The sequence below is a fragment of the Ambystoma mexicanum genome, chromosome 6q, assembly GCF_040938575.1.
Source record: "Ambystoma mexicanum isolate Mex_15411 chromosome 6q, UKY_AmexF1_1, whole genome shotgun sequence".
NCBI lineage: Eukaryota > Metazoa > Chordata > Amphibia > Caudata > Ambystomatidae > Ambystoma > Ambystoma mexicanum.
This window is the reverse complement of record NC_090937.1, coordinates 116,290,871-116,307,184: the sequence shown is the minus strand read 5'-3', so window position 1 is coordinate 116,307,184 and position 16,314 is coordinate 116,290,871. Positions and strand designations below refer to the sequence as shown.

The 16,314-nt window shown below is 45.6% G+C and overlaps 1 protein-coding gene across 3 annotated transcripts in view; it reads right to left on the bottom strand.

The window, feature by feature from the left end:
- The window catches only part of UNC5C (unc-5 netrin receptor C), a 498,641-nt gene that overhangs the window by 163,756 nt on the left and 318,571 nt on the right, over positions 1-16,314 (bottom strand). For all 3 annotated transcript variants that reach the window (XM_069630547.1, XM_069630549.1, XM_069630548.1), the window contains exon 3: positions 12,461-12,604. In XM_069630547.1, coding sequence (XP_069486648.1) covers positions 12,461-12,604 — 144 coding nt within the window. The remainder of the gene's footprint in view (positions 1-12,460; positions 12,605-16,314) is intronic.

Here is a 16,314-nt window from a genome sequence, read left to right as displayed (position 1 = left end):
GTTTTTTCAAAAACCAAATGCAGTATTCATGTCGATCGTATAAACGAGTTCAGGACCCCAGCACAGCAAAGGTCAATAGTACCTGAGCTCTAGATGTCACTAACACATGCAATCTTCTATTCTCAAGTCTGTTCTGTGCCTCCAGATAATCAATCAGCTGTCTACCGTGAGTGGTGATGAGCCCATCAGAGGAAGCAGCCTTCCGCCATCTTGCCACATTTGTCTTCACAGGACATGGCATTCTTTTTCGCTTGCTGGTTATGATGATGGGGGGTAGGCGGGACCTTTTACAATTGAACCCGCCCCATACATTTGACTTATTAGAATTCAGTTTCAGTTTCCTGGTAAATGGACCACTGACATTTTCCCTCAAAATTAATTTAAAAGAATGAAACAGGATTTGACTGGAGATGTTACATAGATTCGCCCAGGATGCTTTATTTTTCGGACCCTTCTCAAGACTCTTCGCACTTTCATATTTCCAAATTATTTGTCCCAGTGATGGTGTGATGTGGTGTGATGTGGTGTGATGCAAGGTTTGTAATCATGCAAACAGCGCTTTGATGCCTATGGGTTTAGTGCGCTCTACAAATGCTGAACTAAATACAATAAATCAATATTGTGTTGCAAGGCTTTCTCTACTGTCCCAAATCCGCTCTCTAGAGGTGTTGGAGCAAGTGCCTTCTCCAGAGGAGGGTGTACTGTCTCCCTGGTCGGGGGACTAGGGCCTTGCAAAGGAAAAGAAGTAGGCAGAAGAGAAAAGGATTCGAAAGCGGGTGAAATGTCACAAGCGAAGGGCATGTGCGCTCAAGCATATTTATTCCAAAGGTTCCTTCAGTGTTTAAATGTGTGGCAGTGTCCGCACACCAGTCTCACTGCTCATGATACTTAATAGCAATGCGTGTGATGCCTTGTTTGCAAGGTTGCTTCTCTGCTACCTGTTCATAAGTGGCCACCTGCTAGGACCACAAGCCCACTGTGGCACAAATGCCAGTCTCTTTCTATAAGGTCTATGTCCTTTGGCTCTATCTCTGCCAATGGTTTCCTAGCAAGGCCTGGAGGGCGCCACAAAGGGACAAGGTCCCCTGCTTTTTTAAGGCTGGACAGACTGCAGATTGCATCCAACCAATGCGCTACACATTATTGGGTCTTGACATGGATAGCGGTAGACATGCACAGTGTGCGGCCTGGAGAGACAATCTCCACAAAGAGCATAGGAAACTCCAAGGATTTCCAGTCTATTCGCAGCCCACCTAACAGGGGTCAGGAGTACTGGTCTAATCAGAAGACAGACACACAGTAATGGCGCCTAGAGTAACCCGTGTCACGGAGATGTGGATTGCGCAGGTGACAGTCGCGGTCAAGTGCTTGCATCTCCTGGTAAGAGCAAGAGTCATCGTAAGACTCTTGGCAAAGCATACGCTTCTCAATTCTTTTCTGCTCCAAGGGCACGTCTTTTCTCCACAAGTGACAAGAGGACAGTTGTGCAGTTGGGTTCAGCAGACAAAGTCACCCCCTCTCTCTGTTTTTCATCTCTCTTCCTAGCTTCCAAACCACTTCTCATGGCTCCATCACATTCACATGACCTAAGCTACATTTCAAAGCACACCTCGCAAGCCACTTATCCCTACACTCAACCATACTTCTCCCCCTCTGGAGCTCACCTCTCCCGTGCTCCCCCGGCCCAGCCCAGCTCCTGTCATACCTGTAACCCACAGAGTGCAGCCCCTGTGTGTACAGCACTCTTCTCCCCTAGCTTTGCACTTTAGACATCCCACACATGTCATTGTTCGGCTTCTCACTTGGGCCACTCTGTGTCCCACCTCGGGCATCATTGTCCTTTTCCACTCAGACACAAGTCCTAGGAATGGAGATCTCCTCCATGACGCCAGCTTCCATGATCCATCCCTGCCAGCCAGTTAGTGTGCCACTCTGCAGCCAACCACCAGGGCCCCCTCGACCAATCACAGCTATGCATGCTGGCTTCAAACTTTCAGTGGATTATGCTAGAACGTGACATGTGGCTGGTACAGTTTCAATGTTACTAAGCATAACCATGAAGCCCTGAAAAAGTCACAGCCAAAAAGAGAATGTGAAACTCTTCAAGATTAATATTAAAGAGATAGGCACCAGTTAACAGCACCTGCTTCACCATCCCAGAAGAAGCTGGAAGGGCAAGTGCCAGTGTAGGCCAGAAGGGAGGAAAGATGGAACAAGTTAATTTCTACCATTAGAAGATTGAAAATGTGTCATTGTGACTGAGGCCCGTTGGCATGTAACACCCACCCACACACACGTGATGGAAGCGGCAGACTGGATGTCGAAGTTAAAGACCGTGCATTGTCTTTCTAGGAAACACGATTGGTAAAAAGCGCTGTCATGTGACATGACCTGTTTTTCAACAATCCCTCTTGCCGCATGCTGCGAACCTGTGTAGAATTGTATTTTATTGTTGTTTTTTGTTTTCCAACGTGATTTTATTAGCAGATAATTCAATATAAAATGATAGAAGCCGGTCCGAGGACACGGCACACGGTTTCTGCTGATTTTAACATTTTATTTAGAACAACAAAACAAACCAGCCCTCGAACCCCCCACCCTCCCAAGAAGCACAGTAGGGAGTCAGAAAATCATAGTTCAACTCTCTGGCATTGCTGCGCCAGTCTAGCTCTTCAGCAGTCGGGGGTCTGCTTTTCTCCTCTTGCTTCAGAGGGTCCTCTCCCCAGGGGCATATTCAAGTGTCCCCCAGATTAGGCCATTGACTCCCAGGCCCACATTCACCTCTCTGAAAACCTACTCTGCGTTCTGGCCCTAGGAGCTGTATTTGCCAAGCAAAGCAGAGCCCCTTTGCCCCTTTGAGTGTTCTTAGGACGTGTGTACATTGTCTAACAATTTCTCTGAATTTACGACAAGCTGTCTATATATACTTGCCCATTTTTGGGAGTCTGATGGACCTTGCATTCTGTGCCTCCCGCACACAGCTGCTGGGGAAAGCAGGGTAATAATAATATTGTGTCCTGCACACTAGGTGCCCAGTAGGGTGGCACTTGTCAGGGTGTTTTTTCTGGTTCTGAGTCGCAGGAGCCCAGCAGCCGAAGCTATTGACAGTGCCGTGTCCAGACTCCTTTGAATGGCGTGGCGGTGGCCCAAGTGGAGTACTGACTTATGCAGGGGTGGCATGAAGTATGAGCGTACACACAAACATAATGATTATAGTTTAGGATAATGGGGCAGCACCTGGGGTGGCCAATCAGATTCCAGGGGTAACACGTGCCACCCCAGGCCACTCCATGGACATGCCACTGGATATTGGGGGGTAAAACCAAGTTTGTATCTGCTTTTTAAACAGCGGAGACACTGAGTTGTGCAGATGGTCAAGAGGTCATTCCACAGAGGAGGCAACAGTACCCAAAAAATGCAGGCTCTCCATCCCTTCATTTTTCATCATTGCGCATGCGCGAATCACTGACCTACATAGCTCAGTGCTACCGTTTACAGTTGAACATAGCTCTCAACCATTTGTGTTGCAAAGGTGGGTGAAATCACCCGGTTTTGTTTTTGGCGGGTGAGACGCCCATTGGAATGAATGGGCGAGCAGGAGGCTTGGCGGGTGAGTCAGCCCTTTACAAGGAGGGTGACACCCGCCAAAAGCTTTGCAAGCGGCCTGCTGCAGCAAATAAAGCGTTCACATCTCGCCGATTAACCTGTCGATGGAGCCCAGGAAGTCACAGCAAAGCCAAGCAACAGGTCCAACTGCAGGAAAATGGCCGCCGGCTCCTCTTCCGGAGCCATCTCTCCAGGCAAACACGAGCAGCTTCACCGGCATCCGCATCCTTCACACTTTCAAATTACTTTTCCGCTAATTCCATTACACGGTCAATGAGCACAGCTCTTTAATACCATTTTTAGTTTTAATAGACTTCGAGACCAGTCCTCGAGAGGACGCGATAATTCCACAATGCTGCGACACGAGAGCGCTGCTGGCCGCATTTCCTTCCCCGTCATTATTTGCTTTGATGCTGACGGGTCATTCTTATTATATCATCCTCGTGAAGTGGTGGAGCAATCATATTTATTTACCTGTTTAGTTGTTGAGGGCGTTTATCGCTCCACGTGCTGGGGCTGGGTTACCGCATCGCTTCAACAGTAAACACATGTTCGCTAGGAGTGATTGCTTCGTCTGAGGCTGGCCATCTCAGCTGAAGACTCTGGCCTCTTGGCAGAAGGCTCCGGAATGTAAATACAGCTCATATGAGTAGCTGTGCCTCCAGTTGTCAGATTGTTAGATTGGAGGTTCAACTGCAACGTTTTTGGGCCGGATTTGGGTGGATATGACCATATGGGTGTTTTGCGGGCACCAGAGGCCTGGCACTGATTGCTGTGGCTTCCGCTTGATTGCACACCTTTGCGTCGTGTGATGCGTGCAGTTGAATTGTTTGGCATTCGCATCTGCTGGCTAAAAAAACAACAAAAAAACACACCCGATTACTGTGCCTATTCTCCCAGCTAATCCCAAACTGGGCATTGATTTTGAGACCCCCGGCTCAGGCTAGGATGCAGTGAATGTGGCGTGGTCTCTGCCAGCCACGGCAGGTGGAAGGTGAGTATGGTTACAAACTCAAACAATTTACCTTACTTTGTCACTCCAGTAACACCAAACATGGAAAGCCCCCAAGGAACCTCACACGCGGCACTTGTCGGTGAGTGGGTGAGTCCACATGAGTGTGCATAGTAAGGGTCAATTGACTAACACAGTAGAATAACAATAAAACTAGGATAACCAAAATCACAAACAAAAATCAAGCTGAGGAGGACCTTAATATTATCAGCCGGTCCGATAGCACAGTGAGTAGAGCGCTCGCTTTGACATCTGTGTAGAGCTTGCTGACACAGGTTCGAATCCCCGCAGGGCCACACTCAGCCTTTCATCCCTCTGAGGTCAATAAATGAGCACCACACACTGTGGGTAATAATAAGCAGCGCCCTCAGTCTCACTGCTCATGCTACTCAATAGTAATGCGTGTGGTTCGTAGCGCTAAATAATTATTATACTTAATACATGGAGAGGACATGTGAACCCAGTGCAGGGTTAGTCACTCTGGAACTCTGTCACCATGGCTCAAAGAGAGTTCAGACTGCTTGCATCTCAACTATGTAACATTGTACCCCAGACTTCATAACCTACTGTCTCAAGACAGAAACGGAAAGTGCTTCCAAGCAGAAGTTCTGTGGGATGCAAAATCGTATAACCGAGCACAAAGCCCATTATTTATAATTTACCTGTTCTAGATGGCATAACTCAACAGCACCTGAACATAAGACAGCTCCCTCGTGGGGCAGATTATAAGAGGCCCACAAAGTATAACCAAGCAGCAGCAAATGCATAATTCAGCCACACCATGGACACATCCGAACTACCACACAGGGCCCGAATGAGAATAGCCGCAGGCATGTGTGATCTGCACCACAGGGCATAAATGAGCAATAACGGATAGGCAAGTTAAGCTCACCACAGTGCATCATGGGCCAAAACCAGTTGGAAACTGTGAGCTGCACTACAAGACCCAAGTGAATAAATATGGGGGCATCATTAGAAAGCAGTGCAGGTTCAACTGAGCAGCAACACAGAAACACACAACACAATTGAGCCACCCATATGCAAAACTGATCAGCAGTAGGACAAAACTGAGCAGCACACTGCTGAGTTAAGATGTCCCTCAGGCATAACTGGGCAGCACAATGCACAATGGCAGGGGCGTTGCTAGGGGGGGCTAAGGGGGCTATAGCCCCTGATCTTTTGGTTGTAGCCCCGGATAGAATCTCAGGAGCTACAGCCAAAAGACTAGCTAGCCCCCAGTCCCAACAGTTCCGACATCAGCGTAGCCCCGGGTCTTTTCCAGACCTAGCAACTCCCCTGCGTAGCCCCGGGTCTTTTCCAGACCTAGCAACTCCCCTGCACAATGGTGCCATAACTGACAAGCACTCTACTACTATTCGAATCACTGTGCAAGATTTCAAGGGAGTAATCCACAGAAACCGGGTCAGAAAGTTCAGTGAGCTAAATTCTCTTTGCTGGGGTGTGTATTCAATGTACAAGTCACTTATTTAATTCCTGGTGGGCGTCACACCGCTTTGTTCGCTTGAAGTCGAAAAATTGATAACTATTAAGTGTGGCAATTGGAACACTGGATATTTCCAGTGCTACGGAACAGCAGAAGCGGCGGCAGACATTCTGATCCTATTTTATTTGCAGTGACTCGGGAAATGGAAAAGGCTTTATATCTTCAGGCATCGTATTTAAAACTAGATTCATTTCTTCCGGCACATGATGTTTTATGGTCAATTTCCCGCTGAGCAGCAATGTACCGGGCACCATTTTGCTGCCATTTGTCTCCTTTGTATCTGATATTTTTAGCACCACACTAACTTCTGATGGCCTCCTGAATGGCTTTGCTGCTTCACAAAAATATTTCTCACGGCTCGCTTTGGGAGACGCGTGCACCTTGCATGAGCTCCACGCCACATCTGCTTTATGAGCATGTGGCCTTTAGCCGCACTGTGTGGACATATGGGCTACAAAGTGCACTCCTCTCCCTCTTCATGCAAGCCTTTATTAGGGGAGGGCCCTGCCAAATTCCCCACGACCCTTGGCGCAGTATGGTTTAGGTATTAAACATTTTCCAGTTTGGGCACTGACTGCCACTTTGGTCATTCCAGTTCTTGCCCTTGTGACCGGCACATTAAAGGATGAATATGGCGGCCATCTTTGCCTGGGGGATGGGTTGGTTTTCCAAGTCACCCTTTAATTGAGAATGATACATTTAAATCCATCTCTTACGCTGTGGGCAGTATGTCATGTGCCTTATTGTAAAAGGTGGTGCAGTGGTGAAGTCATGGGTTTATGTTGAACATTCGCAAAGAGGAAATGGAACTGCAGGCTGAAAAGGCTGGGTTTAGGAACGTATACATTTAGGTTCAATGTTTGGTATCTGGCTATTGAGACGTAAATAGCAATTTCTGGATGAGCCTGCGTCATTAGTTGATGGTGCGGGTGAATTTCTGCATAATTTCTGCATAAGGCTGCCGCCGGCACACCTTCACCATCCTTTCCCCTCAGTCTCTGGCCGGCCTCCCTTGGCCTGCCTCCTACCCCCACCTACGAGGCTAAGAACATCAGGGACATTTTTGACTCCACACTTTCCTTCTCCGCCCACATCTCGGAGGTCTCCAAAAAGTCAAATCACCTACTGCACCTCCTCAGAGGTACTCTGCCTTTCCTCTCCTTCCCCCAGAAGCTCACTGTATCCCAATCTCTGGTTCTCTCTAGGCTGGACTATTGTAACAGCCTCTTTCTAAATCTACCTGCCTCTACACTCCGCCCCCTGCAACTAATCCAGAACAGGACTGAAAGACTTGTCCTTGGCCTCAAGCCCTGGGATCGTATCGCTCCAGCTCTGAAATCTCTCCACTGGCTCCCAGTGGATGCAAGGATTAAATTCAAAACCCTCTGCATTATCAACAAGGCTTACTGGGGCCTGGGTCCAAAATACCTTCAGCTATCCCTGCGCAAATACCTCCCCTCTTGAGCTCTTCGCTCATCTACTTCTAACTCCCTCAGGGTCAGTCCTTTTTCAAAGAAACAAGCTGGGGGTAGATCTCTGTCTTCGGCTGGGGCCTCCCTCCGGAACAGCCTCCCTGCCACTCTAAAACTTGAGGAGAACCATCTCTGGTTCTGGAAGATCCTCAAGACCTGCCTCTTTGCTTCCGCTTTTGCTCTCCCTCTCCCCTGCTGAACTGCTCTCTTGGCACTGTGCACCTGGCCACCCTCTGTCCCCTGGGCCCAGGTACCGGTTCACCCTGTCACCCTCATGCGCTGCCTCCTGGCCATCCCTTGCACTGGTGGACTGTATCTGTACACATACAGTTCCCCGCACCCCCATTTTCTTCTGCCTTATCAGACTTACTCAGTCTGCTGCCTTAAACAAAGCACTTTCTGAGTGCCCTAACCCTGTTTATTGCCTCTACTATCTATTTATTTTATTTATTATTATTTATATGTTCTTCTCTGCTCCACACTTTCCACTTCCCCCCCCTTCCATGCACTTTTCCCCTCCCCCCTCTCCCATGCACTTGCGCGTTCTCAATGTCACTGGGCCTAGTAAGATCGTTTTGTTCTCCCCTGTTCCTCTCCCTTGCCGTGTCGAGCTCTGAAACACTTGTGTACGAGCGCGATATAAATAAATTATCATATTATATCATATCACTCCTTAATGGTGCAGACATATCCAGAAATTCCTGTTTTTGTCCTTAACTTGGGGCAGACAAGAGCGTATACATGGATTAAATCTACAGGCTAAGGGCCCTACTCATGCCATTTTTTGCACATTTCAAAGTGACTTTACACTGCTGAAAAGCGACTTTGCACTACCGGCAAACACCCTGATTCATGGAACTGTACAAAGTGTGTTTTTGTAGTGCAAAGTCAGCGCATAGTCATTTTTGCAGTACAAAATGACTTTGCACTGCAAAAGAACGCTTGGCACAGTTTCATGAATAAGGGCTTCTGTCGGCAACGCAAAATCACTTTACAGCAGTGCAAAGTCGCTTTGAACCGTGCAAAAAAATCCATTAATCGGGCCCTTAGTATCCTCATCTCCAAGGCACCTGTCAAAATGAAACTGGAGGAGCTCGGAAGGGTTGCCCCCTCGAGATGTTGAACGCAGACACCCCTAAAAGTAACTTGACACATCCGTTCAGCATGTACTGAAACGCTCCTTTATTGGAGCCCGTCTGAACCGAATATTCTTGACAACTCAGGTACAGAAGCACAGAGGAGTTGCTAGGGGGGGCTAGGGAGGCTATAGCCCCTGGTCTTTTGGTTGTAGCCCCGGATAGAATCTCAGGAGCTACAGCCAAAAGGCTAGCTAGCCTCTAGTCCCGACAGCTCCGACATCAGCATACCCCCGGGTCTTTTCCAGACCTAGCAACACCCCTGCAGAAGCATAAATTCAGGCGCCAGCAAGCTTCCAGCAAAGTAGTCTTCCATCTTGGGAAGAAGCTCTCAGTTATTCGTGGAGAAGAGTCGCAGTCGAGTCAGTTTAACTGCCGCGCGAGGGGAGTGCTTGATAGGACGAAATGACACTCCTGCAATCTCATTACGCAGCAGCGTGCGAGAATGGAGACCATGTCTTCATTTGAATGCAAAATGGTAGCGCCTGCTTTTGTTAACAAATCTATCAGCGGGAGATGAAGCATCCCAGAATACGTGGCTGAGTGGAAGGTTCTTTCAAGTAGGTGGGATGGGTGTGCGGCGGGATGCGCTGGCAGAGGATCCTTCTGGGTCAACATGGCCGATATTTTTATCAGCATTTAATGAGATGAATCTTTGTTGAAAATTTGAGGGAACCGATTTTTACCACCCTTGTTGCTTCTTCTTACCATAGAATGCAATATATTAAGGGTGACTGTACCCTGGAGGAAGGCCTTCAACTAATTATTTTACATTTAATGGGGAGTCATAATATAAACACTACCCTCACACCTCTACCATGACGCATGTCTTTTTCTGTCTGTATGCGGTCGACGCGAGCCTGCAACTGGGAGGAAGAATGCTTCAACAGGTTGGATGGTTCCGGAACTGTGAAGGTTTATCTGGGCAGGACAAGCTACTTTGGCGAAACTGAACACCTGTTTTCATCCCATGGTTTGGATAAATGGAAGTGGGACCTTCTGCTTTAGGCTTGCGTAGGTGGCTCTGGTTAGTCTTCTCCTTCCCATCTCAACAATTCCATTTGAGATTGCCAGGGATCATACAGGCTGGATCCACCCATGCTGTCTGCATCCTCGGCTGAATGGCGTACAGAACGTAGTTACATCCTTGGCTGAATTGTGCGTTTGTGTGTGTGGTGAGATGTGCACTGTGATGGGATTATTTGTATTTCAGGTCAAACTCCAGAACTCCATGAATACCAAGCCTGATCCAGGAGTGGCATTGTCAAGGATGGACTGTGTATAAAGGTGAATGTTGTTGGCAACAGAAGGTCGGGGGAAAAGTCCTGGCCCCTTGATGTCTAAAAGATTAATATTTAGAGTTTGCCATGCTAGACTTTATTTTAGTTCATAGTGAGACAGGGGGGTGCCATCCTTGGGAGAAGGCTTTCAAAGTATAGTAATACATGGCTTTCTACAGTGAGATCATATAGCCTGCGTGAAAGGTAGGGTGGACATGATACCTGTGCAAAGTGAATGTCCTGGTAGGTAGGGAGAAAAAGGCCAGATGTCCGTTCTATATTTATTGACAGACTGGCACCCTTCTTTCATGCTATGTTACTATCTTTTGACAGTTATCATGAGACAATGACATGTCCCGATAAGTCCTTCACGACACAGTAAGGCCACCTCACCAGACTGAGGAGCAGGGAGTTTCCAAACAAGGCAACACACATGAACACCAGAACACAACAACATTAGCACGGAGGGGCAATGTGCAGAGAATGGCCAGGAAACAGAAGTGAATGTGCCCCCAAAATGACTCACAAGCAAGAATAATGTGATCTGGCCAATTCTTACAACTGGAAATCCTTTCAATAACAATATTCAGGAGGGGGTTACATCAGCAAACATTGGTAAAGCCAACAGCTTTGGGTGCTTGTGTTGGCATTGGATAGGCATTTACTATGCACTAATATAATGGTATTTCCTTGGCATAAGATTAATGGAATGTTGAATGATTACCTCATCATATGATGGCAATATTTGGCATATGCCTATCTAAAACAACAAGCCTAAACTGTTGGCTTTGCCGTTGCTCGGTTTTAAAAGGATTTCAATGAATGGAAGCAATATAAATCAAGTGGCTAAAGGCAAACTTAATTGAGGCATTTCTATTAAACCTGTAGGCATTCAAAGCTGCAATTCAGCCATTAACTCTCAGCAGACTGCTTAGCAAGAACGCTAGAAGGCTAACACGTGATGCTATTGTTTGATCGAATAAGCTCAAAGAGATCCCAGGAGGATATGTTTTGAGAGGGGAGGGGAGGCGAGGGCAGGTAGTGGGTGGGAATTGCCACAGGAATTAGCTTGTCAACAGGCAGTTAGGGGTGGGTAAATACCCAAACAACACCCACAAGCTGTGTGGACCTCTTCATATGCCATATCCCTCATACCTGCACTCCAATGCATTCGTTTTGACCTAAAGGTGGCGCTTACCACCCAATAGCCCAAACTAAAAAAGAGCTAGGCTACTGTCTCAGCACTGAGACGGTACTGCTTCAAATATATTGTGTTAAGGATAAAAATACAATGGATGATATTTTCTGCAAAAGTAAGGTCTAGGAAAGCACACCATATTTCATGGATTCATGGCAACAATGGTAGCATAAATAATTCTTGGTTGCCCCCTTTACCACCTTTGCTGGGTTTTATTGAGTTGTGCATTTCACGTCCCTAAGGTAAAGGAAGCAGTAGAGGTAGGCCTCTAGATAAGGGGAGTGCCAGCACTTTACACTTCCAAAAATCAGGGATGAGGCTTATCTAAAGATTATTAATTGTCCCAACTAACTGGGGGTGAGATCATGGCCAACAGAATGCGCTGTAGGGTCACAGCGGATTCATTTAAAGATTCACTTTCATGCAAAAAAAGGATTTCCACTTTATGTTTGCAGGGTTCAAATATACATTTAGCTCCTGCCACTAGCCCAGGAGAGTCTGGTTAGCTTGACACCAACAACTACCTGCAGCTACTTCTGGGTCCTAAGGCAAACTGGTACCACATGTGGCATTAACTTTCTGTATCTGGGAATGTGTAGAAAGAACCACCAGATACCTCTAAAGGACATATAAAGCATAATGTATTGCATACAAAGGACAAACATTTAAAGTTTGCATCTCACATAAAAAATAGATTTGCGTCATGCTATGTAATAACCCCTTGTTCTCTAGGTTACCTCCTGCCTACTAAGTGATGGCAGATACACAGGAGCTAGTTTTAGCTCCTACTCAAGACAAATTAATTCCGACCCCTGAACTGTTTACTCCATGCAAATTTGACTGGCCTATAAGATTTGAAATAGAATGTATTTCCTGTATAAGCACCTAATAGGCAAACAACGAATAAATAATTAAATAGATTAACGTTTTGAAATTAAACAAATAGTTTGATCCCAAACTTTATTAAATATTAAGTAAAATAAAGGGCTTTAAAATTGCATCTCGATTCCTGAGAATTAGTGTGAGCTTGATCACAACCATGCCACTACGCCCCACAGAGAATTTGACCAGTTGGTTTTCTTTGCAAGCTGTGCACATTCTTTGGATCAGTGAACATCACCTTACGAGTATAGATATATCTTGCACCCGGTTGGGCTATCTAGGTGCAATGCTTCCTGTTGGGGTGGAAATGCACAAAAGCAATATGCAGTCTGCCAAATAAAGCTATGAGGGCCTTGGTTAGGATACTCACATGCGATACGGACGTAGGCCTTCCGGCTCTTAGTGGTGCCTGCGGAGCTCCAGGCAACACACTGACACCAGAAGTCCTCTGGCCCAAATAGCTCCTCCACCTGCTGCCGGGAAATCTCAATGCTCACCTCGCGGACAATAAGGCCTGCCGAGACAAAAAGCAACGCATGTTACATTTCTGACATTTCAGGCAAAACTGATTGATACATATCAGACCCTTATACCATGCGCTAGGAAATATAAAGACGAGCTGGGGTTCTAGTTAGTGGGAAATACCCAGTGTGCTGCGCTGCTAATCGGTATTGATGGAAAAATTGCAAGTTGCTATTGCGGCAAAAGGTTGTTTTTCCCTAGCACACCTCAGAGCCAGAGACAACAGTACAGCAACAATAAGTCTCACTGGGCCATGTACTGCTGGTATTTAAAGTATTGTGAATATATTAGAGATACTGATTATTCGATCAAAATACAAGACAAAATACAGAACAAATCATGTGATATGTCTCCAAGTTTGACACACGGCTGGAAACTGCCCGTCTATGGTAGCAGTGCGTGGTATAAATCAACATAACATAAAATTGATCCAAGAACATATATACTCAATCAAGTTATTAGTACAACTCTAGTTCCAAAAAAATGAAATAATTCCAGAGAGCACATGGAATCAATCTAGTGAGAATGGAATTGGAAATGAAATCTGGAAGACACATGTGATCCGCCCACATGTGATGAGCCAACATGCGTTTCGAGATAAGCTCTTCCTCCGGGCTGTTACTGTTGGTACAATTCTTCTGGAATTGAATCTGGAAAATGCGCAGACAGCAGCAAAATCTGTGCTAAGAAGCAAACGCTGCCAATGCGTATTGGTATGCAACCAGCTTGTTAACTGGATTGAACCCGGCCACTGGAGTCCAACATTGCTGGAGCTCCCCCCTTAACTCTCATTCTCCATGGCTTTCAGACTAATATTCTCACAATGGTAACTAACGGATGCCGCGTTCTCTGTTGCTGGAGCAAAGTTTACTGGTGCATCAATTCTATCGTCCCGCGGTATGGAAGCCGCCACCTGTTGGCCGATCACATTTGGGCTGATCACAAGTGTCGTCTAGATTTAATTTCCAATTCAACTCTCCCATTCTCACTAGATTGATTCCATGGGCTCTCTGGAATTATTTCATTGTTGCTGAACTAGAGTTGCACTAATAACCTGATTTATTATTTGTGTCCTTGTCTCAAACGACAATTTGTTCTGTATTTTGATGGATTGTCTCTAATATAGTCACCATACTTTAAAAGCGACGAGTACATGACTCTTGATTTATAAGGTTAGGCGCCCAATGAGACTTAATGTTTAGGTGAAACCACTGAGGATCCTGCTGAACGCACTGCAAACTCTTTGCGAATCATGATATGACATGATAGGTTATTTATAATGTGCTTAATAGCCAGAGGTTTCTAAACGCGGACCGGGGATCGAACCTGTGGCGCTCCGTATCATCTTGCTTCCAAGACGAGCACATTGCCCCTGAGCTATCCATCACCTTGCTCAACCTGAAGGAGAGGACGTCAATTTAATAGGATTTGTGATCCATCCTGTACTTGTTGCAAGCAACCAACAACATACTTAAAAAAAAAATGGCCACATTACAGTGTGTTAACACAAACAATGAAATATGTAATGTAAATAATTCATAAACACTGTTATTTTCTCATTTAAAAACAAGAAACACAAAACACTCATATCTTCAATCCATTTATCAAATTTAAAGTCGAAGAATACATTAGTTTAAGTGACTTCTTAAAAGACATTTATGTTCTTACTGGTTCCATTTGTCTGAGAATAAGCCCCATCACATCCCACCCGCCTCGCTTGGACCCGGGATCATGACAGATGAAGTTGCCACATTTCAATACTGGTGGAATAACTCTTTTTGCGACAAGCAAGTAAAAATGAAGAAACATGTGCCGTGCTAATCACTAGTATGCCTGGGGGAATGCCGAGCACCGCGCTCAAGGATCCCACATGCAGTTTCGAAGAAGCCGGGAAACTATTTTTAAACATTGTCTGCTGAGAAGACAACTCCTGAAAGAACGGCAATTCTGCATTCTCTACGCAGCGTCAATGCACTCAGCTTCATCATTTTCTTGCCATGAAATTGACCAAATTAATATTTCTTATGACGGGACCAACATTCTGTACATGGGACAAATTGTGTAAAATAATCTCCATTTCTAAAATATCAATGTGTGCGCACACAATGTTTCGATGGAGTGGTGCAGGAACTTTGAAATTAGAGGCACAAAGGCTTGCGCTGATTTAGTCTGGACCAAATGTGTGGCTAGGAGGAGGGAGGAGAAGTTAGGGGGGGATTCATAGCTCCAGGTCTTTTGGTTGTAGTCCCAGACAGAAACTCAGGGGTTACAACCAAAAGGCTAGCTAGCCCTAAGCCGCGACAGTCCCGACATTAGCGTAGCCCCAGATCTTTTACAAACCTATCAACACCCCTGGTTCAGACCAAGTTGAAGTCCATATTTTATTAAAATAATTAGCTTAGCAATACACACTTGTCCAGATCCCCATTAAAACTATCCTGGCTGCAGGCATGGAAAAACAACCTGGAATCTTTGGTCTATTTCCACTATCTTGGATAAATGCTTTGGAACCTATCATATCATATCATATATTTTTCCCAATTCTGTCAAAATAGGTAATTTGAGGGTAAACCCGTCTGCCCAATTACAGAGAAGACCCACAGGTGCAAATGGGTTCTTCTAGGATCTAGGTTGACTTCTCACATCCTAACAGCTCCTAATCTGTGTTCAGATAAGGCCTGGGCAATCTTTATCTTAACCAATGGTTTGCAGGTTTTCGTACATAGCCAAATGACATTAGGGTGGAATCAGAGCCATGAATTTGCACAGGACGTTTGGAGAAGGGTGGATTTAGCGATTTCCAGTTAAAAAAAAAATTGAAAGGGTAATTTGAAAGGGAACAATGGCTGCAGGAAGGCATTGTAAAAGCGGCTGACGCAAGGAAAAATAGTGCTCTGCTTCTGTGAATGTTATCCAGATAAATCAGCACATTAAGCTCGGTGGAAAGATCCTTAGGAGAGTAATGAATCTGCTGATGACTTGTCTCACTTATACTCCAGGTCACATGTGCAAAGATGGGTAGGAAGAACTCAGCCTTTCATGATTCTGAAGTCACGACAATAAGTACCCTTCAATTGGATAACTTTGACAGTTTGTGGCAGGCCTGCAGCTTTGAAAGTCTGTTGCAAAGCCAATCACACGTCAGGCATGCCTGCCTCTTCAGTTCCAGACACACATGTCCCTTTTCTACATTGCTGCAGTCACATGTTAAGAGCCCATAATGCAGCCAAACATCCTTATATTGTTGCTTATCTGAGTACCTTTGTGGTTGGCAATATCACAATAAGGAGAATTATGTCAAAGAATTGTGTTAGGACGGCCCAGGAAAGTCCCAGATTACCCAGAGGATATAGAGTCAGTCCAACCAGACTAAGGGACGGAAGTAGACAGAGTGCAAGGCAAAACCCAGCTTTATTGACATTCGAAATAAAGCAGGCACAGCATACAAGCATCAAAATCTTGTAGCTCTAGATCAATTGAATACAAACAATGGATTCAATATTCAAAACTCATCATTGCTGATATCACAACATAATCTCTCGGTACAAAACCTATGGATACTAAGGATTGATTAAGGGGATTGGCTACATATAGACTGTATAACTGTAAACATTTCATTGGTTTACGATAATCTAATGACTCCACCTGGGGGCACCTCTAAATTGATAAACAATTAAATACAAAATCTCTACACTCCATTAT